At 39.9% G+C, this 23,375-nt stretch overlaps 1 protein-coding gene across 2 annotated transcripts; it reads left to right on the forward strand.

Annotated features, from left to right (window-relative positions):
* Positions 1-975: 975 nt before the first annotated feature.
* On the forward strand, positions 976-22,367 carry slc6a4a (solute carrier family 6 member 4a). Of its 2 annotated transcripts, none has more exons than XM_023299011.3 (14): positions 976-999; positions 10,171-11,075; positions 12,411-12,545; positions 13,082-13,304; positions 14,704-14,842; positions 15,650-15,784; positions 15,989-16,092; positions 16,256-16,383; positions 16,728-16,840; positions 17,625-17,756; positions 18,294-18,393; positions 18,618-18,718; positions 18,862-19,029; positions 20,468-22,367. In XM_023299011.3, exons 2-14 carry the CDS (start codon positions 10,607-10,609, stop codon positions 20,540-20,542), a joined length of 2,022 nt encoding a protein of 673 aa, XP_023154779.2. In that variant the 5' UTR covers positions 976-999; positions 10,171-10,606; the 3' UTR covers positions 20,543-22,367. The 2 variants fall into 2 exon arrangements, with proteins under 2 accessions (XP_023154779.2, XP_023154778.2); XM_023299010.3 differs by lacking the exon at positions 976-999 and adding an exon at positions 7,990-8,176.
* The last annotated feature ends 1,008 nt before the right edge of the window (positions 22,368-23,375 follow it).

Genomic DNA, 23,375 nt, shown 5'->3' on the forward strand with positions numbered 1-23,375 from the left:
TGTGAGGCAGAACAAAGCAGGATTATGAACTCATGAACTTGTCTACCCTGGCTTACGTCTAAGTCCTGACGTCAAAAATTAGTCTTATGATAGTTTCCATGTACCAGCCATTTGTGTCTGACAGGAGGAATTAGCCCATCGTTGAACCATACAGGAGTGGTCATCACGCAGCACGTCTCATTATTGCCTTCCGCTTTTTCCTTCTTCTTCTTCTTCTCCTTTTCAGTTTGTGTGTGTGTGTGTGTGTGTGTTGCAATGAGGATTAACCTAGTACTTCAGCTGATGCTGATTGGAATGACGTTCAACACTCACACACAGGCTGGCTTTAAGCGAGAAGGAGACTGGACGCTTTGTGAGGGTGAGGCAGAAAGAAGGGGGACACAGCGATTATAATCTAATGTCAGCATGACTGTGATTGTTGTTTCTGCCTCTGTGAGTGATGCCTCCTTTTACCTCTTACGTGTCTCGTCGCTACTTTTCACACGCACACACAATGGAGGCTAAGTAGACTGAGTGTACTACTGTACCTGGCGTGGTGCCCTCTGGCATGATAGCTCGCAGGTGGCTGTAAATGGGTTAACCATACCAGGGCACAGACTGCCTGGGACTTAAATCATCTATCCCACACCCACACAATGTTTGTGTTTCATCGTGCTGATTTTTCACATTTTGCAACTTAAATTATGCATATGTGTCCCTCTCTTACTCCTCTTTGGCCCTCTTATAAATATGCATCGAGGAGTCTTGGATTAGGGGCAAGGATCCTTTTTTAAAGCTCAGCGTGTGCGTGCGTGCGTGCGTGCGTGCGTGTGTGTGAGAGAGGCTGCATGCATGCTTGAGTGTGTATGTTTGTGTCTTAAGCCAGGCAGATCAGAATACGGCCCGCTGTAAGCCCAGGCATGTGTGATTTGTGTGATTGGGTTTAGTCGGCGTTGATAGGCGACGTCTTGCGCCAGATGCTCCATGAGCAACATAGACTGTCCTGCTAAAAATATCAAGGTAAGACCACGCTGCCTGAGCTTCATGCCAGCAGGTTCATCGTTTGCAAATACTGTTTAGTCCAATCAGTTCTCAGCTATAAATTTCTATTCATGGACAGATGTACTGTGGCAAGAATGTGATATCTGTACCTGCTGTAGTGCAAATGTGGAAGGAATCGAGAAGAGAAGGAGTGATTTACTAGATGAGTGATGCTGAGCCTGTACTTTTGTGTAAGCCTTGGTGTTAATAGTTCACTTTCATTTTGATATGTATGGATTGTGATTAGATTTGATCTTTTGAATCTGTCTGACTTGTGACAAACTTTAAAACTTTTCAAACTTTGGATTAGTTATTTGATTAACTATATTTCATGTTTTAATATAAATTTGTGAAATGCACAAATTTAAGATCAAATCAAAATTCCCAATTCATTTATTATTATATTAAATGAAAATAGAAATGCTACTGTGAGTTTAAGTAACTCCTGCATTCTTTCTGTGTTCTCAATCCATCGGCTATTTTGGTAACACCCAATAAGGAGTGTGTGTGTGTGTTATAACTTCTCAAATGCTATTATCTGGCGCTGTTTAACAGGTCAGCTCCTGCTGTTCACTTGGGCACACAAAGCCGTTCAGTTTTGAGGAAATCCCAGATAATTAACACAACACAAGCCATAACAGTCAATCACCCCTGGAATTGCAGTTTTGCAGTTTAAAATTTCCAGCTCAGAAAAATCTTTGGGATGGAAATTCATACTTGCATTCAGTGAGATGTGAATATTCCATTAGAGCTATAAAAATCTATCTGTCTACTGTGCATAGTCTATAATAATCACTTCTCAATAGAATTTGAGGTCATCTTGTTTACAGCACCTCAGAAATGCCGTGTGCAATGCCACTCCCCCTTGTAAGGGTCAGATCATGACTGCAAAGACATTCACTGTGACATCATTTCAACATAAGCTGATGCAAAAAAAATGACATTAATTACTTTCCTCCTTCCTTCTGATGGACTGTTTTCATTGTCGTTGCTTGTCTTTGTGCCTCAGGTATTTCTTTTAAAACGTCCCAGTTTGCTTTTTGAGAATTTTAATGTCTTGCATAAAGATGCCCTCTGATAGTGGGATAAATGAGTTTCTTTGATGTTTAAGAAGATTTCGAAACCCCCTGCGGTTAGACTTTTTACCTGGTTTACATGTCCATATGGTGTTTTTATATGGTGAAAGATAGATTATGAGTGAATTAAGCTGTCAAAGCCGCGGCTGACCATTAACACTTGAAACTGCAGTGTGCTGAAAACACAAGTTCTGACTTTCAGCATTTCATACTTAACAAATCAAAGGAACCAATCCTGTCAGCTTGTAAGGTGGTCGTCATTTTGTAGTTTAAACACGAATGGCTGAATTGCTGTAATATTATAACTTGTCGTTGTTCCACAGTTTTACAGTGTTTGAGCAGAGGTGTAGGTGAGCTTGAGCTGCCTTGAGTGGGGAGGGCTGAGTGAGGAGAGGCAGGGTCTGTGTAGGTCTGTGAAATATAGAGGAAGCAATGGCAAAGAGTTACATCTAAGTCATTTTAAGGTAGGAGCAAATTATTTTCATTTAAAAAAACCTTCTAAAATGTAACTTTGACACGCAGAGATATGTTTCTAAGACTTAAACACTGGCCACTGACTTTAAATAGAGCAGGACATGTGTAATTAACGCTGTCTGTAGCTTTTGAATTTTAGACTCCTGTTTTTATGTGAAGCTATGCTAATGTGATGTATGTATTCTTACTGTGCATGCTACCCATAATTATTCTAATGAATCTGCTATCATCCCACTCAGGTCAGCAACACTCTGTAATCTCTCCTTGGATGCCCTGAAGGCTGTCTGTAGTTTTAGTGGCTGTACGTCACTGTTGTTAATTTGGAGGGAGCTGATCATTCCAGGGAGACTTTGTGACAGTAAATGAGGTGCTGGCACTGCTTTTTTTGGCAGGTAGTGGTGACAGTTTAGCAGACACACTAGTCTGGTGTCTACAGTGGCACATAGAACCTTTTTGTCATTATTTATGGTGACATTTATTTTGACAGTAAATGGTGAGAAAAAGACAGCGAGGGACCACATTCAACAGCATTTAAACACCTTCGTGGGTCACCTTATAGTCAGCGTACCTACTTATCTAATCTCCACTTTGTGTAAAGGAAATATGTTTGGAATGCCTCTGTCATGATCTATTAACCATGACAAAAGTAGGATATCCCATTATATAATATGTGATATTTCAAAATGACATGCAAATAAATTTGGCAAGATGTTAAGGGAAGGAAGCAGCATCTCCACCGTGTTCTTCCTGATCACTATCAACACTGTCTATGTGCACGTTGTATGCAGATTTTCAGTAATTCCGTTATCATACCACGTCACTAAACCTGATTTCTACAAGTCAAGATTCAGAAATTCAGTTCAGACAGTTTGATCGCATTTGTATGTTTTGTAAACTGGATTTCTACATTTATCCACCACATTATTAGAGATATTCAAGGGAACATTCAAGGTGACCATTCGCCTGTGATTGGTGACACTGATTTTCATTCAGCTCATCACTGTGAATATGTTAAATCATATTCCAGATCCTGAGGTTTAATGACATGTATGTATTGGATAGGACTATGCGATTACTTTTGCATCAAAGCCAGTAGTGAAGAAGATTCATTAACTGATTCATTACAGTAGAGAACAGTGATAAGGCTGTCATTTTCTTATTTAAATGTCAGTCATGGATCTTTTATTTTGCACTATGTAATTGTAACACTGGTGTTCAGCAGATACCAACAGGATTTCAACAAAATCCTAATAGTCAAGTAAGTAATTAAAATTACTCAGTAGATTTCCACGTCTTCATTGCGCTTGTGGGTGATGTATTCTGCTTAATGCATCATCTGTTAGCTCCCAGATTACTACTTGTAGCTTGATTGGATGATTTTGGATTGCAATTTCATATGTAAGCTTAAACACACAGGAGATTAAAGGTGCGTACAGGGATGAGAAAAATGTGTCCCAGCAATGCGAGTTGTAGGGAAATTGATGAAAAATTATGACATGAAGCGGAGAGAAATCAAGGCAGGGCGTGGTGAATTAGGAACTGTGAGGTTCCTTTCTGCAGGAGTACAGTAAAAGTGAAGTAAACCACAGTTCACATCACACAGCAGTCATAAAACAAGCACCGTAAAAGCAGAACATGCTGTAGGAAGGCTGATCATTACGTGTTGGAGCCTGTCTATGAGAACATGGCTGTGTTGGAGATGACCTCCTGATGATTGTTTGTGTCTTTCAGAGCTCTCTTGTGTGCATAATTACATAAACAAATTTTTCACAGTCATGGTGGAAGTTACCGATCATTATCATTAACATTTCCAAGCTTCTCGTGCAGCCACTACACAGCAAATGAAAGCAAATCCCTACTTCAGGGCAGGCTGCCTGGTATGTCGTTTGCCACTTACAATGTGTTTGCATGCCTCCTTATCAGGCTGCCCCTTCAATCTAGAATGTAAAGTTGTTTTTCTTTCCCCCTGGGAGTAGCTTCCTGTTACAGTGCTCCAAGTTCCACTGCCTAGTTAAGTGTTGTTTGTGCAGATGTGGTGGAAGTGTGGACTTTCAGGCTAATAACTAATGCACCAAGTGGTCCCCCCATGTCTGCCTGGTCTGTTTATTTTTCAATTAGCAAGGGGGCACGAGTTGGTGTGATGTCAGGTGGACTCCAGAAACTATAGACCGCAACTGTGAAGTGCAGCACAAAAATACACAGATTTTGTTAATTAGGTATCAAGTTATTTTTCAAATTATTTTGTCAGGTTGATGTCTTTGCCTGTGTGTGCATTCTCTAAGTACAAAATGGCAGTGATGGAAGTTTTACCGTTCTTGACTATTGAGTCCACTCCTATATTTTGGGCAAGAAATTTTTGTTTTCCTTGGCATCTGTGCATTTGTTTTTAGAAACCATTGTGTTCTGAGTGAGTGCACATAGCTGCTGAAAAATTGCATGAAACTGTTGGGGGGTAAATTTGTCTTAAAGTTCTCTCTGCATGAGGTTATTTTAGAAAGCTTTCTGTTCATATGTTAAATATACTGTACAGGGAGTAGCTTGTACCAAATGTACCGAGGCTGGTATATAAGCTGATCTTAGCTTATAACAGATCCATACGGGCATAAACGTCTGCCAGTTAGTAACAGAAAATTGCAGAACAAAATGTACAATATAGTTCGAGGTAATTTCGCTCCCGTCTGTTCACCAGAAAGCTCTCATCATTTCTAATACATGTACAAATTGTACCAAAAAAATGAAAATAAATCATACACTAGAGTCAGATACGTAGACCTTGTGGTTCATAGGTAGATTGAACAATTTTTTTGGTCTTGCTGTTTTTAATTCGTCAGTGTTTATTCTTCTGTTAGGTATGTTTCATAGAGATTCAAATCTAACAGAGAAGGAAAGTTGGCTAATAGTGCTGAAAGTCTGCAAATGTTAAGAGTCCACAATTATTCAGGAAACCCCCAGAGAGTTGCCAAAGCAGACTCCGATAAGCACATTATTTTTACTCAACCATTCCTGACAGCTATTGCCGGGACTATACAGTGTAAGTCTGTGTTTGAAAATGCAGAGATTACTAAAGCTGGCACAGAGCCCAAAGCTTTAGGAGTTGTTTTAGGGTAAAAGCTAGACTGAGCAGGCACCCTTCGCCATCTCTGTGGGATATCAGAAAGAACATGCTCATGAGCTGGTTTACAGTTCATGACGAGGGGAGACTTTTGAACTCCATCATGAAATGTGGTTTAGTTAGTTAACATTTCTAGCTGACAACAAGATTGTTCTAACTCAGCTGAACAATTGCAAATATAGTTTAGAAACAAGGGTCTATGTGAGAAAGTTTTTGCTTGTGTCTGTCTGGACTGCCTGTGACCATCTCAGCAGTGGGAAACAATTAAATATGTTTAGTCAAACACTGGATTCAAGCACATTTTTGATGTACTTTTGAGTACAATTTGTTACCTTTTTGTCACTTTATACATTTACTTTGTTACTGTCTGGATAGAAATATTGCACTTTATACCCAGCTTAATTTGTTTAAATTAAAGTTAGGCTTTTAGATAAAAGCATAAAATCTATTTTATTGTTAAAGGTGAATCCCTGTTTTGTTCTTGTCTGCCCCTTTTATTAAAACAAGCGTCTATTTGGGACCACTTGTAATATTTTAGCTGACTATGAGTTCTTAGCTCTTCCACCAAAGGAGAAGTCCTCCTCTAATCTTCTGAGATAGTTTTGTTTAAATAATTGAGTCCCCAGGGGGTAAAATACTTTTTTCTTTCTTTCTTTCTTTCTTTCTTTCTTTCTTTCTTTCATTCTTTCTTTCCAAAATAGCAAAAATATATTTCAAAAATGTCTATCATAACTTTGTTTTTTCTTCTTTCCTTTTTTTCTTTTCTTAATGAGTTATTACTTTTCCTTTTGATACTTGGTGTACATTTTACTCTTAATTTAGTTATTTTTATTTAAGGAAGTGTTTGAACACTACGTTACTGTACTGGCACTTTTACTTAATGCAAGAATCTCAATATTTCAACTACGATTGCGTGATTGACAGAACATGATAGACAGATCATGATACAGCACAGACAGCATGTGGTCTGCTTCAACAAAGTTAGTTTTAGTGTCTGGAAAACTGAATATTGATTATGACTAACTTTTTATTCAGCAATGTAACAATTTGTTGCAGCCTTATCTTGCAAAGTTAGATTTTTGAACTGTTGCTCAAGTAGGCAAAGTGCTTAAATTGTAGCAATAACCTGGAGGAGTACAGTATAGTTACAGAAAAGAGGCAGGCATTTTGCAGGCAGTCCTCCCACAGCCTTGCACCAAACACAGTGAGCAAAATGATTGAGGGACTGAGAAATTACCATTGCAGCAATATTCTCATTTGTCTAAGGTTGCATGTAGAGTTCAGTAAGTGAGGAGATCTTGCTTTTAATTCTAAAGCTTTTTAACACAGGCTACCATGTGTATTAGTTAATTAATGCTTTTTGCAAAAGAGTCCGCATTTTAATAGTTGTTTGACAATTGAATGGTTCCTGGATAACAACTGAAGGCATACTGTGTAGCTGAACTACTTCTAAAAATGTGTAGAACAGGAGTCAAAAGATATGGGCACCAGGGGTCAAAGCAGCAAAAGCCTGATCTCTCCAGAGCAGGTGTGCATGAAGAACTTGAAGTAGAGAAGAAAAATGTGAGAAGGGATCAAAGATTGACAGGTGAGAGCGATGAAGAAAAGAAAAATGAAAAAAAAAGTGGGAGTGTGAGGACTCTAGCACAGCAGGGCTTCAGCAGTGTTTGACTGTGTGTGTGTGTGTGTGTGTGTGTGTGTGTGTGTGTGTGTGTGTGTGTGTGTGTGTGTGTGCCCGCAAGTAGCACCCTGACACAGAACCCCACATTGTAAAAACAACTACTCAAGGGTAGGACTTCCCCTGTCTGCAGTGTGTGTGTGTGTGTGTGTGTGTGTGTGTGTGTGTGTGTGTGTGTGTGTGTGTGTGTGTGTGTGTGTGTGTGTGTGTGTGTGTGTGTGTGTGTGTGTGTGTGTGTGTGTGTGTGTGTGTGTGTGTGTGTGTGTTTGTGTGCTTTAATGAGAGCTCTGCCATGACCAGAGTGTGTCAATGCCATGCTACAGTTCATTACTTCTATTTGTATTATTACAGCATCCAACCAAACTTGATAGTGTAATGTGCAGGTCTGTGCCTGTATAATGTTTCTTCATTACCTTCTGTCTAAGTACATGCATCCATGCATCCATCTGTGCATATGCCTGCACGGCTGTGCGTCTCTGAGCGCAGGATGTGTGTCAATGTGTGTGTGTGTGTGTGTGTGTGTGTGTGTGTGTGTGTGTGTGTGTGTGTGTGTGTGTGTGTGTGGTTGCAAGTCAGAGAGGGACAACAAGGGAGGCAGAGAGAGAGAGAGAGAGAGAGAGAGAGAAATGAGAGAGGTTTGAGAGCTCAATGGGCAAACACAGTGTCCTGATGTGCTAGTGCACGCTGTTTCTCTGGCAAGTTTTTTGCCACACAACAGGATTCTTTAAGTTTTGGGTAGGAGTTGCCGCTGCTGCTCTTTGCATGTATGTTTTAGGTGGCACATGTTCTTCTTGTCCTCTTTAACAACCTCCACAGGTAATGTATGCATGTGACTTAATGAATTACTGTTGGTGTTTGCGACTTAGTTTTTGCTGTTTGTTTCAGGAATTATTTGTTGAAGTTTAAGCTGGAATCTGAAATATCTCAAGAGTGTCTCCATTTTATATTTGGGTTGTTTTATAATGTCTCATTGGTATTTTTCTCAGACCTCATAATCTTTCAGTCTATCGTTGCTGAAATCTTGATGTTATCTTCTTGTGTCTCTTTCTTTATTAAAGATAACTTAGTGGAATGTTAAACGATAAAAATAGATCTAAAGATACATATGACTTCCGCATTGAAAGTTTATACCACACTGTTATTCTGTAATGCTGATTTTTCATTAGTAAAAGAATATGAAAAAAATAATGATTTCAAACTTTATTTGAATTTGAAGTTTGTGTGTATTTTTTAGCTGCTGATTAGGTGTCAAATGTAGTACTTCAGTCATTTAGTGTTGTTTTTCTTGACTTTCTGTTGCGAGAGTGTGACAGTTGACACGTTGTTTGCTTTATGAATAACTGTAAGTGAAGTTTAGCTAAGAAGATAACATTTTTATTTACCATTTTTTGAAGATTAGAATTAATACACATTTCACTTCATCCTCATATTTTTAAATTACACTCATTCCAAAAGAAATAGTTACATTTCCCTCAAGTTCCTAACAGAATCTTAAATGTGTAACGAGAAGAAGCACACAAAGTCAGACTTTGGGGATTCAAATGGAAATTGTTGTGATGAGAAATCGGGGTTGCTTTCAATAGAAAATACAAGTTGGGTTTGTATGAAGAAAAAACTGTTCAGTGGAAGGTTCGCTGGTGTTCTATTCTGCACTCAAGTCCAGCTACTTGACCGGGTTTTGGTTGTGTAGTAGTCAGACGTTAGTGTGGAGTAAATGTCATGCCGAGTAAAACTGTTGAATGCTCGTTCTTCACTAAGAGAATGGCATTCCATGTAAATTGATCCTTCCTCCATTCTTGAATTCATTACTAATTGAGCTAATACTATAAACAGTGTTATCCACTTTTAAATGGATCTCTTAGTTTGACTTATTACTCATGTGACAGAATATTGGATTGTATGGTGAATATTTTCTGTTGAAAAGTGAATGGCCACACTGTGACTGTGATTTGTTAATGAAAAAAAAGATTCATCCATTGTGACTTTCTACCTCAAATTGAAGTGCTATGTGATGCATGTGTAGGACAGTTTGTACAGTGACTTTAAATAACATGAAGCTTCAAACACACTTTATGTGTGTCCTATATTGGCTCTTGCACTTGAATAATGTTTATATCAAGTAATTTAAATTAAGAAGCTAAAAACAAAAATGTACTGCATTCTCTCAATACTCTGTTCTGTCTTTACTTTCACTTTAGGTAGTCGGTTCATTTTTCCCCCCGTAAAGCTGTTGTGCGTATGTTGCTGCCAAAACAACCAAGACACAACCTGTTGAACACACAGAATTTGGCTGATGTTGAATATTTTGCCCAGTGTTTATGGTGACCATCAAAGCTTTTTTTTTTTTTTGCTTTTTTTTTTTTTTTTTTAGCAAATGTCCACAGATGCAGTTTTTTCTTGTCTTTTGAAGTTTTCTCTTGTGTTTTCTACCTGGATAAATGCTGCCTGTGCATGTATATACTCTCTAATTTATCCCCATTATACAGCTTTGATCAGATAAGCAGCAAAACAGGCTATGCAACTGATGGCGGAAAACGAGAAACACAAGGAAAAGGCTAGTTTGTAAATAGACATGTCCCAGCACAATCAACTCAATCTGTCCTGTTCCTAGCGTTTAGCAGCTTATTGATTTTACAAAAAAGCTGTACCTGAAGCATGTTAGACAGGGACTGATCCTGTGCTTCACTACTCTTTCTCATTATAATAATTTTGATATGTAGAAAGACTGATGTAAGTTTACTGAAAAGTAATTAAAAACGGATCAACTCTTTCTGTGACCTATCTGTGTATTTTCGCTCTGTGTGTTGCAGTTTGCTCCATCACTGAGTGTCTCAGAGGACGCGCTGTTTGTGGAGAAGATCCAAGATTCTTGTAACTTTTCTGCTAGCCACATCCTGTTCAAACACATCTCTCCTCTCCTCTTGTACACCCTCCTCTCTCTGTCCTAGCTGCCTGCTCTTATTCCCTGTTGCTCAACAGACTTCTACACACCTCCCCTCATTCTGGCCCCATTTTCGTCTTTTAGCTCTGCTCTCCTGTTCCCCGTCTCCTTTACCTGTGCAAGGAGGACAATCTTGGTTTTTCCCAGACTTGTCCTACACTCCCACTGCATCATTCCCTCACTCTCCTAACCCCTCTGTTCCCCTAATGGGCACCATATCAGACAGCAGCACCACATTCCCTTTGTCACTGAGAGCCTCTCTCCACCCCTAACTGCCTTGCCAACACCAACATCAACACGACCCAATGGAGACAAAAGATACGACGATGAGCATGCTGAGAATGGACAAGGGGGAGAACGAGGGACAGAGGGACAAAGGGAGACAGGATGCGGGGGGAGAAGAGGAGGGGACACAGCAGGAAAATGGTAGACTGATGCTGGCTGATGGTCTCGCAGAGAGAGGACCCAAGAGCCTGACCTCCGGCTCTGGCCAGCAGGTGTCCAATGGCTTCACGACATCCACCCCTCAGAGCCCCAAGGAGGGTCCAGGAACCGCAGCTTGTGCTGTGGGTACAACCACTGGTCCTGGAGGCGGCACTGGGTCCTCAGTTCCGCTGGGAGGCCTACGGACGCTGGTGGTCCAACAAACCAGCTTGGACAGGCCCAGAGAAACCTGGAGCAAGAAGATGGACTTCTTGCTGTCTGTGATCGGCTACGCTGTGGACCTGGGAAATGTCTGGCGCTTTCCATACATCTGCTACCAAAATGGAGGAGGTGAGGAAGCAAAAGGCGTTTGGAGGAGAGAATGGTGTGAAAGGCGGACAGGGAGTTAAAGAGTGAGGTGGAACATGAGAACACATGCTAAAGCAAACAGGAGAAGAAAAGGTTCTTCTGTGGTTTGAAGTGCATTGCAGCATTTACTATAATTCACAATTTATTTAGCAGCTCAATGAAGAAACTATCCATTTTTATTATATTATCTTTTATCTAATACCTATTTGTAGTACATTATCATTTCTGGAAAGCAAATATTTTGAAAAAAAAGCCAGCGACCTCTAAGGAATGCCACAGTTAGCAAAGTTGTTTATCAAAAACGCTTTTGCTTTTGCTCATTTCTTGCACAATCTAAGGTACAAAAAGGTACATGTATGTCTTTACAAAGTCTGTGTGGTCTGCGGTGCTCTCTTTCTCCATAAACCTCACATAGCGGCAAACAGGGCCTCCCTTTTTATTGAATTTGCAATAATAAAATCTTTGCAATTTCCTGTGCTCTGTGTGTGTGTCTCACAGAGCGAGGTAGAGATGGAGACTGGGAGACACTTGATAGAGGCAACAGTATTAATTGTGGTTCTTATGAGAGCGCCTTCAGTCTCTTTCTCCTTGCTTAATAACCTGTCTCCAGGCAGCTGCTCAATCAACCCTTATCTTTGCTTTCATGTCACAAAGAGGCACAAGCACACATGCATACACACTGTCCTGTCCACATGCACAGATGCACACAGTCACATTAAATAAGTTTATATCAGATAGCAGGGAAGAAGGAAAGAGATGTGTTATCAAACTCTGCTCTTTAAGCTGGAAAGTTCAAATGTTTGCCTGCCATCAAGCTCCTCTTCTGTGTATGGCCTTTTCTTATTTTATTACTTTTATACTTTCCTTTCTTTGTGCTAACAGAGCCAACATCAAAACAGTTATAATTTATCATAGAATTTAAACAAAACGACTCTTACTTCAGTCCCACAGATCACATTAAACACAGAGTGATATGAAATTGGGAAAACATGCCTTGTTGTTTTTGAATGGACTGAGGTTATGTAAATTACAAGGCTATTACAATATTTAATGATTTTTACAGAGCGCTCTTAAATGGTCTTCTGTTGATTGTGAGTTATTGAGGGGACCACTGAGATTACAGATGGTGTGAGAAAGAGTAGCATTTCTCAGGAGTGTAATTGCCTTTTTACTATTCGTCCATAACTCTTTCTTTCCCCACTTTCATTTGTGCTTTTTTTTTTTTAACCCTCTCTCCTTATTTGTCTCTTTCATTCCCCCTGTTGTTCTTTTAATCTTCTTCTCACCTTCCCAAACTTTCCCACCATCTCTGTTCAGGTGCCTTTTTGCTGCCCTACCTGTTGATGGCGGTGTTTGGAGGCGTGCCTCTGTTCTACATGGAGCTGGCTCTAGGCCAGTTTCACCGCAGTGGCTGCATCTCCATCTGGAAACACATCTGCCCCATCTTCAAAGGTAACGGGAGAGGAGAGTGAAGAGACCAGCATGAGAAAGTCAATAGCAATATCTTGGGCAAAATAAGTAAGAGAACCGGAGAAGCGAGAACGGGAAACTTGCAGTGAGAGACCAAAAAAAGACGAGCAGGGATGGTGTCAGAACATCAAAGTCTGAGAGACAGCTCATTCAATCTCTTTGCACTCCTCAGTATAGTTCCGTTGAAGAGAATCCCTAGTTTCTTGTGTATCTAGAGAGATGTACTGACTCTCTGTTATGGAAATTGTCACATTTCTATGCCAAATGCCAGATGCTCAGACATTTGATAGTATGTAAATTGTTGTTGTTTGAAAATGTCATCCATTTACTGAGGAGGAACTTGAATTAGCTTGAAAACACCACTGATGTCTCTGAGCAGAGACTGACTGATGTCACACACTGCACACTTCCTTCTTTTTTTTAAAGAAAAAGAAGAAAAAAATCAATAAACAGGCTCACATTTTAAAATTTCTAAATGCCTATTTTTTAGCTAACATTAATTTTTCCAACTCATCCAGGGATTGGCTTTGCCATCTGCATCATAGCCCTCTACATAGCCTTCTACTACAACACCATCATGGCCTGGGCCTTGTACTACCTAATATCATCATTTCATCCCACCCTGCCCTGGACCACCTGCACCAACAGCTGGAATACAGCCAACTGTAATCGCTACATGTCCTCCGACCACAACGTGTCGTGGTCCAACTCCTCTACATCTCCTGCCGAGGAGTTCTATACGTAAGTGCATGTAAGTCGGATGTAGAGGCATAGGGGGAGCGCTACACAGTAGAGAGACGTCAAGTGAAGGAGGGAGGATGAGTTCTACAGAGCGATTACAGGGATATATCTTGTGTTTAAGTGCCCTGACATTTTTAACATTATCTCTTTCTCCCTAAAATCCACATGCATCACTGGCAGCTATTGCAGAAAGAAGTAATTAGCATTTAAGGATAAGAGTCGCAGATCTGACATGGTTAAAAACATAGGAGGGATACAGAAATGATAAACCAATCACACCAATGAAACACACACAAATGTTTGAATTAGTTTTAGATGTGGAGCTATTTAAGGGTCAGTAAAATCACTCAACACATGTTGTGTGTATGTATAAGAAATTAAGTGTTTAAAAGTAATACATTTTTGGATTACTGGAAACAGAACTGAGTCTCCTTATAATTAAATCTTGAATCATTATTGGATTATTCATGTTCTAAATTAACTGCAGATTTCTTTCAGAACAATGTCTTTATTATCCTTGACTGCTTTGGGCCCCGACAGTCTACTGGCTCAGTCTTATCAGCTGTTAGCTACACTCTGTCTGTCCGCTGAGACAGATTCAGGGTTTATCCGTAGTTGACTTTTCCTAATACAGGTTTAAAAGTAACAAATTCCTCAACTCAGTCCGGCGCCAGAATTTCCTGTTCTCAGCATAAATCATGTCTCTGTTTTATCATCCGAGCTCTGTGTGCTTAACCTGTGACCAGAAGTCAACCTTACTGTTCATTTCAGACTCCTTTTTTCCTTGTAATGCTTTTTTTTTTCTTTTTACTTAGGCTTGTTGGAATTTAATTGCTAAACAGGCGGTCAAGGCCCTCTTATGTAGTTTTTATCTCTTGTTTCAACTTAGGTCAACTTTCCACTATTACTTATTTATGCTGTGCATGTTTATCTGGCACTCTCCTATTGGTTCAAGAGTTTATATTCTATTATTTTTACTTCTTTTGCAGTTAGTAGTATCTTCTCTGATGCCCTGTGTACTTTTATTTTTCTCCCCTTATTGCACCTTTTCTCACCTGATAGTGTTTTTTTCTTGCTGTTACTTTCTAGAGAATATCTATGTATGTTCTCTATAATTTCTTGTTGCATTAACCTATCTACTCCATCACTTCTTGTTATTCTCCGTGCTCTTCTCTTGCCTTTTACCCTCTTGTTTGCTCTCCTCTTCCATTTCCTGCTCTTTCACTTTTCCTTGATCACCATGACTCTCCCTGCCCCCTGCCTCTCCTTGTGTCATCTCCGTAAGTTTGTTTTAAAGCAGTTTGATAACCACCATTCTGTTCGTTGTCTCCCCGTGTTGCATCTCTTTCGACCTGAACTCTTAACCCGAACACCCCCTTTTCTTGTCTCCTCTCTCCAGTCGCCAGGTGTTGCAGGTCCACCTCTCTCCAGGTCTGCACCAGCTGGGCTCTGTCAGCTGGCAACTGGCCCTCTGTCTGCTCTTCATCTTCACCATCGTCTACTTCAGCATCTGGAAAGGAGTCAAGACGTCTGGAAAGGTAACTGAAGGGGCGCCTGCATGGCTGATGGGGGTGTCGGTTAGAGTGGATGGATGGATACAGAGAGGCTGAGAGAAGAACAGCGCTTCTCCTGTCATCTCTGTAGCCTCATTATCATTCATCATCAAGCGTGGAAAAATTGGTTAGAACGTCTGCCGTGAAGTTAAACAGCTTGTGATTCAAACCTTAACGATGAAAGTATTAACATCGGAAGCTACCTACACAACAAGAAAGAGCCAGTTTTTTAATGTACAGTTGTTTTCTTAAAAGTTGAAAAATAATCAGCTGAAGAATGAGCAATAAAAAGCATACATTGATATTTTACAATGAAGTAATTTTACTGCTGTTAAGATATGATAGCCTTTTCGTTGTATCACATGCTCCAGCAGTCACCAGATGTAGATAATACAACATTAAAAAAACATCTACAACCTGAAATAATAACTACCATGAAACTGACTGCAGTTTTTTTTAAAATCACTCTGCAGTTTCTTCTCTGTATTTGTGTTGTCAAAATAAAAGAGAGAAATAAATTATATAATATGCAGCAGTTCATTTCACTGTACAGTTACATACAGTCTATGCTAAATTCATATTCTGTAACATATATGTGCAGTGAATAAATGGCAGTTTTAAACCCCTATTGTCAAGAAACACTCTCCTGCAAAAATATGGTAAGAAACATGAGAAACAGTAAGTTTTATGTTTTCAGCACGATAAAGTATTTGCAATGGTTGTTGAGCATGAGCTGATATCTGTCCGTAGGACTGCCTAGAACAAAAGTTGTTTATTTCCTCTCTATATTAGGTCGTTTGGGTTACTGCAACCTTCCCCTACCTGGTCCTGCTGGTCTTGCTGATCCGTGGGGCCACTCTGCCGGGGGCCTGGAGGGGCGTTGTCTTCTATCTCAAACCTGACTGGGAGAAATTGCTCAGCACTACAGTAAGTCAGTTGGTGCAACAAAAGCAAGGCAATCTTTGATCTCTAGCTGATTTTCATATCGTAATATTCAGTTTTTTTGTGCATCCTTACCAAACACAACCAACTCAGATCAAGCTCTCTTTGTCTTTTGCCTCAGTGCTTTCTAAGTCCACATGTCTTTCGGTCTTCATTATTCACCACTATTGATCTTTCAAACTCTCAAAGGTGTGGATTGATGCAGCAGCTCAGATTTTCTTCTCTCTGGGTCCGGGGTTTGGTGTGCTTCTTGCCTTTGCCAGCTACAACCCATTTCACAACAACTGCTACAAGTAAGAACACACATAACATTTGAGCTTTGAGATTCCTTGTATAGCTGGGACCATCAGCTAACCTAACAAGTCTAAATACTTTACAGAGGCTCATTGATTTGTATTTTTACACACTATCTCCCTAACATTTTCATCTTCCTGCCACCCAAATTTCCCCCCTCAGAGACGCGTTGGTCACCAGCTCTGTGAACTGTCTGACTAGCTTTCTGTCTGGCTTTGTCATCTTTACCGTGCTGGGTTACATGGCTGAGATGAGGCAGCAGAGTGTGGATGCTGTGGCCAAGGATGCAGGTAAAACACCACACCAACACAGTCCTCAACAAGAGGTTCTTTATCCAAACTTACTTTGTTGGAAATGTATTCACCGAAGATTTCACCAAAGATGTATGTTTCCCAGGAAGGACAGAGAATATTCAATCTGTCAGTGGAAGCTTTCACATCATATAAGCACCACAGTTCAGGTCACAGAAGGTTGAATGAAGCACCTGTTCTATAGTTCTGGGCTTGATTCCTGTTTGAGGTTTACAAAAAAAAAAAAAAAAAAAACATCTCTAAGGATAAACTAAATAACACTTTAATCAATTTAAGTTTAAATTAAAAAAATCGATTTAAACCTGTGTCTTTTTTACTTTCAGGCCCCAGTCTGTTGTTCATCATTTATGCAGAAGCCATAGCAAATATGCCTGCTGCCACTTTCTTTGCCATCATCTTCTTCCTTATGATCATAATGTTGGGACTGGATAGCACGGTTGGTTCTGATTACTCATTATATCTTCCTTTCTATAATGTCTTTAATTCTGTTGTTGCTGTTGTTGCATGGTTCCCAACTTTTTTGCACTCAAACCGAGAAACAAAGGTTCCATATTTGTTCTCCTTGTAATACAGGCACATGCCTTGTTTTCCTTGACTTGTATTTGCCTGTTTCTCCATTAAGGTGTCTGGTATTATTTGTCCTCTCTGTTCCGTTTTGAATAACAGTCAACGAAAACAATGTGATAGGAGTTTCATATCACTGTTGTGTGGTGGTCTTGTCTCCGTAAGCCTTTGTTTATCTGCTCTGAGGCAGCCAGCTGGAGCGACCTGTAAGGCTGTTATCACATACTGATTATCATTGTAGAATCAGCATCGGGGTTGCTATGCTGCTCGATTTTATGACTGAGGATATTACTACAAAACATGTCAGTGTACTTGAATTCATGTTGGACTGGCTTAACATTTTATATCAAAGGAGACAGCTTTGGAGTTTTTTTTTTTTTTCATTAGTAGTTGTATGGATTTCTGAAAGTGTGGTACCAGTCATGGATTTATTTGATCAAGCACTTGGCTGTTTGTTCTTAACATGTTGATGAGAAATTATCCACATAGTATATGTAATCAAGATTGGTTCCCTCTCCCTCAGCTGCAAGTTAAGTTTCCTTTGCTGCTCCAACTTGTCCTTTACTTATCTTTAACATCTTTATTTTCCTTGTGAAACCTCTGATCATCTTCTTGTCTGTTTTGTCTTGTCACCCTTGATATCCTTATCTCTCCAGTTCGCAGGGTTGGAAGGAGTAATCACAGCTATGCTAGATGAGTTCCCTCATGTCCTCGCTAAGAGACGAGAGTGGTTTGTCTTCGGCCTTGTGTGTGTCTGCTACTTGGGGGCTCTATCCACACTCACATATGTAAGTTCAATAACCACAATGCATCAAGGTTGCTGTCAAAAAGGGCATAACTGATGAAACTGGTGGTTGATAATCTCCTTTACTATAGTTTGGTTGTTCAACAATCCAGTCTGTGAAATATTATTTTGTTATTTAGGTTCCAAAATGCGCGCTCAAGTGAATTTTGAACAGCATTTTGTTTCATTTTCATAAACTGGTACTTATAAGAACAATAAATCCGAAGCCTAAAGGTTTTATCATTCACTTTAATCAAAGTCGGATCATATATATTTAAAGTAAATAAATCGGCTGTAATTATGTTGCTGTGTTTTAGTTAGTGTAATTCGCCACAGTTAACAATTAGCTTAAATCAGATTAGAGCAGCCTTAGTAATCTGTTTATCTCCGACCTTTATTACAGTAAGGTGGGGACGAGCATGTGTGTCTGCTCCCTTTAACAGTTGTTGTCGTAAACTTAGCCAAGAAACCTGTTCCATAAGAGTAATTAAGACTAGCTTTTCAGAAATAATTCCCTCTACATGTCTGTGTTGTGACTCAGGGGGGAGCGTTTGTGGTGAAGCTCTTTGAGGAATACGCTACAGGCCCTGCAGTCATTACTGTGGTGCTGCTCGAAGTCATCGCTGTTTCCTGGTTCTATGGTGAGTGATGCTTGTTATAATGATAATGATGAAAATATGTGACTATGATGTGAGTCACAGCTTGGATCAAAGAGTGTGAACTGTGATGTGACAGCGCAAGAACCTCCTCAGCTCTGTCAATTTCCTCTGTGTAGCTTTAGTCGTAGACGTGAGTGAACTCAGATGAGGATGCGCTCCTGATATTTGACCTGTAGTGTTTGTGTGTTTCTGTCCGTTTGTTCTAGGTACCAACCGTTTCTGTAATGACGTCCAGCTAATGCTTGGTTTCGCCCCGGGTTGTTTTTGGAGGGTCTGCTGGGTCGCCATCTGCCCCTGCTTTCTGTTGGTCAGTCCCATGTGCAGTATTTACACAGCAACACTTAGAAGGGCGCTAAGTTGTTTCACATTTCTGGACAGCTTGTCATGTTTATTATGATATTTGATTCTTGTCATAGCTGACCTCTGCTTTGTTTCCATTCCCACACTCAGTTCATCATCATCAGTTTCCTGGCCTTCCCTCCAGAGGTCAGGTTGTTCCACTACCAGTACCCACCATGGACCACTGTCCTGGGCTACTGCATTGGGGTGTCCTCATTCATCTGTGTGCCTGCTTACATGGTCTACCACTTGCTTAATGCTAAGGGTACATTCAAACAGGTATAGAATATCCTTTCTTTTCCCTTTCTCTTGTCCATCTTCTAAATGATTTCCCTTCAAGTCTTTTTACTGTCCTTCTCCTCAATCATCTCCTGACCTTTGTTCTCTAACTGACATGTGTCCAACAACAGGGATTGCCTTTAGTCCTTTCCTTTCCATCCGCTGTCAGGGTCTACCCTCTCCTGTGACTGCAGATCAGGATCAAAGGAGTGTGAAGGAGGCACAAGCCAGAGATTAACGAGGGAAAAAAAGCCATGACAACAGTTAGAATAGGCACATGAGCCAGTACTCATACAAATGCACACATTCACATTCTGCAGTGGATGTGTAGACTGAGACAATTAATGCTTTAGTATCAGAAATAACCTGTCTGAAAAACTCCCCCAACCTAAATTATCATCACTGATTAAAAACTGCCTTCAAAATAGCATTCATGAGACACATTTACTTTTAATTCCCGCTAATAATTGCTCTTTGTTGTATACCATCCTGTAATTCACATAATGTATCCAAACACAAAAGTCTGCGGTCACTATCATGGCTTTTATTATGATCTGGTTATGCCCTGTGTGAGAGCTGACAGAAGGGTGGAGAACATCAAAGAGGCTGATAGACAGGCTTCCTTTGGCTGGTGTCCAGTATTGACACTGCTGCCAGGACACACAATGACAGCAACACAAGTCAACAAACGGAGTGAGTGTGAAAGGAGACAGCAACCATGTAACTCAGGAGGGCAGATGAGGTTCAAAAGGACAAGCAGATTCATAATGTGTCTTTGTCATTTATTACATTTGTTGACTCTTTATAGGTTTGAACACCATTCTTAATCTTAGAGCAGATAATGTTTTGATTCGGACTATTTGAGATTAGTTTGAATGATAAGTTTCCTAAGAAAAAAAAGGAGTCTGTTGCAGTTGTTTAAGTAACGATTTTCAGCAAAAATGCCTAAAGGCAGTTGGTGTCATCTTCCCAAGAATATTTTCTGGTTTTCTTAGTAATCTAGTTTATTTCAGACAAAACAAAACATCATGTCATCTTAAGCTCTGGAAAATGTCATGATTTCATAGACAGAAAATGGATTGGGTTCTCAAAATAGTTATTAAAATGCTATTTAATTGCAGACTATTTTGGCCCACAGTCCAAATAGCTGGTATGTTTGGACATAATGTGGTTGCATAATAAAGCAAAACATACTGAAGAAAATCTTCATGAGTTAAATACACTCTTCTGCATCAATCCTTGAATGTTTGATTTTAGTTCACAGATGGGTCCACAATGGCCAAATACAGTTATGAGTACCAGCATTAGTGGCACAGCAATGTTTTTGAGGTTGAATTCTTATCACCGTTAGAAAAGGTATACTTTTTTATCATTGTGATTTACTGTTTTTTCTTCTGTTTTTTTCCTCTTCTGTCTCTCTCTATCTTTGACTTCACAGCGTCTGTTAAAAAGCATCACTCCAGAGCCAAGCAGTGACAACCACAGAGACTTCATTGTCACCAATGCAGTCTGACCAAACCCTGACCTATAGAAGGGGCCACTCAAACTAGCTGGAGCGCCCTCTTCTGGACATACTGCAAAACTACAGGACAAGGGGGCTACCTTTCACCGACTTTGCCTCTTCTCATACATCTCCTACACTCATTCTTCTCTCACCCACTAAGATCTAGAAATTGGGGATGGACTTAGGTAGAGCCAGGCTGCAGTATTTTATTATTGTTATTTTTTTTTTAGCTTGGTTTGATCTGATTTCTTAAGCTGGTTGAGTTTTGAAGGATTTCTGTGATGCTACTTGCAAACTCAGAGTTTGGTTTCAGTATTTTTAGCACAGTCGTCATGTTTTTGTCTCACTCATCCATTCATTCAGTGACCAACTTTCTCTTCAGGTTTTATAGACTTGTATAAAGTACCTACAGTACAATCTGTGATCCTTTTCGTTTTTAATCTACTAATAAACGTCTCAGTGTTAGTATCCTGGTGTGCGCTGAAATATGGATTTTCTTTCTTCTTTTTTTTTTGATTTACTGTGGTTTACCCTGTACCAGCTGGCACCCAGGAGAGAGGCACTGCTGTGCAAGGCAGATTTTTAGTTTTCTTTATGACACAATCTGTGTTCATGCAGACAAAACATGCACTCAAACATGAGACACTGCACAATGAACTCAGTTAGAGAAGGCCAGGTAACTACATTTCAGTCCACTCTTGCTGTCTATGGTTGTATTTCCATGTTATGCTGTTAGAAGTTATGCATTCTAATATGTAGCAAAATTCAGGTATCTTTTACATCTGTTACTGAAGCCAAATATATGTGTTCTGTTCCTGTTTCTAAAGATGTTTCAACATTGTAGTTGTTGTTCTGTTGTGTTGACTGTCAGCCTGCGTTTATTTGGTGGCATCTTGGACGAACGACAGATTTGCAATGAGGTCCCTACACTGTGAAGCTCTGTCTGGTAGTGAAATGAGTGTGTGTGATTGTGTGCGTATGTGAAAGAAAGACTGTTATGATATCCAGCGGTAAACGAATCGCAGGCAGAACTAACCATGTGTATTCATTCTATAACTGCAATATAAGATATGTATTTATTTTATAATGTATCAGTGCTGTCATTTTGTCTTTCTTCACACTTCAACCATTACAAGACATAGTGCTGATGGTCTTTGTTAATCACAGTAACAGAAGCCAAATATGGATCAGAGCTAATACCTTTATCAGTATCACAGTCGGAAAATTGGCGTTACTGCTCTTTACTTTCTACCAAAAAATTTGTGCGTGTGTGTTTCTGAGAGTATCTGTGTGTATGTCGGGGCAGGAGTTAAAATATGGCGAGTACTGTACATCTACATGTGTATTTACTAGTCAGTCTGGTATCGGTGTAATCTATCCTGTGAATACCTGTCTCCTTCCTCCATGGATGTGTGAATGTGTGTTTAGTACTTGTGTGAATGTCATTATGTGTGTGTGTGTGTGTGTGTGTGTGTGTGTGCGTGTGCATGTGTGTGTGCGTGTGTGTGCACCTCGGTTAGTATGCTGGTGCACGTATGGTTTAGAGGTGTTCAGCCCCTTTCTGTGTGCATGCCGTGGTGTGTGTGTATACTGTACTTCAGTTGTGTGTGCGTGTGTGTCTGTGGTGTGATCTCCTGTTGTCTTGTTAAATGCCAAAATATCTTAAGAAGAAACTAAACTCCTTCTTGCCTCTCTCTCTCTCTCTCGTACCTCTCGAGCTCATGTACGATCTATGTATGTTAATAAAAGACTGTATTGAGAAATACACTTGTATAGAATAAAGATATATAAATATATGGGAAATAACATAATAAAGATATATGGAAAATAGTAACCTGCGTCATTCGATTCTTCTGTGCATGTGTCAGTCCAGTGCTCATTTGATTATAAAATGGTCATCATACTTGCATACTGAACACAACTAATGTGCACAGTGAAAAAGCTATTTTTAAATGGCAGCTCCAAAATGGGACAACAAGAAAGATGTTCAATATAAAATATAGATCCAGAAATACAGTTTGGAGAGACTTCATCTGTGTAAGATCCTTAGCCCCAAGTAGCATACAACTTCTAATGAGAGCTGTTTCACTTCAAGAAAATGCAAAGGGACGCCTACTAAGGCCTGTATAATTAAAGGGTACATAGTGTTATACACATACATCATTGATAATTATCTGCAGACCAAAGAGATGGGAGAACCTACCAAAAAACTATCATCTCACCAGCTCTCCAGTAATCAGGCCTTTATGGTAAAACAGCCAGACTGAAGCTATTCTGAGCGAAAGGAGCATGACAGCCTGTTTGGAGTTTGTCAAGTGGTATTTAAAAGATTTACAAAAAATTTGCTGTTTGGGCAGAACACCGGGCACTGCTTATCATCTAGTTAACACCATCACCACAGTGAAGCATGGTGGTGGCAGCATCATGCTTTGGGGGTGTTTTTCAATACCAGAGAAGAAATGAAGGGAGAAAAAATTTAGTCAAATACAGAGAGGTGCTGAAAGAAAACTTAGAGTGCACATGACCTGAGACTGGAACAATGAAACTCCTTTCAGGACAACACTGGACCAAAGCATATAGCTAAGACAACACTGAAGCAGTTGCAGGATAAATCTCTAATCATCTCTCAGTGGCCTTGACAAAACCCAGATTTAAATCTATAACATCTGCAGAGAGACCTGAAGATGGCAATTCAGATACTTCCCATCCAAACTAAAAAAAAAAAGAAAAAATAAAAGCTTGAGAGGATCTGTAAAGAAGAACAGGATAAACTGCCCAAATCCATGTGTACAATGTTATAGACTCACAGCTGTAACGGCTACAAAGGAGGCTTCTACTAAGT

This window comes from Amphiprion ocellaris, chromosome 7 (genome assembly GCF_022539595.1).
Source record: "Amphiprion ocellaris isolate individual 3 ecotype Okinawa chromosome 7, ASM2253959v1, whole genome shotgun sequence".
Classification (NCBI taxonomy): domain Eukaryota; kingdom Metazoa; phylum Chordata; class Actinopteri; family Pomacentridae; genus Amphiprion; species Amphiprion ocellaris.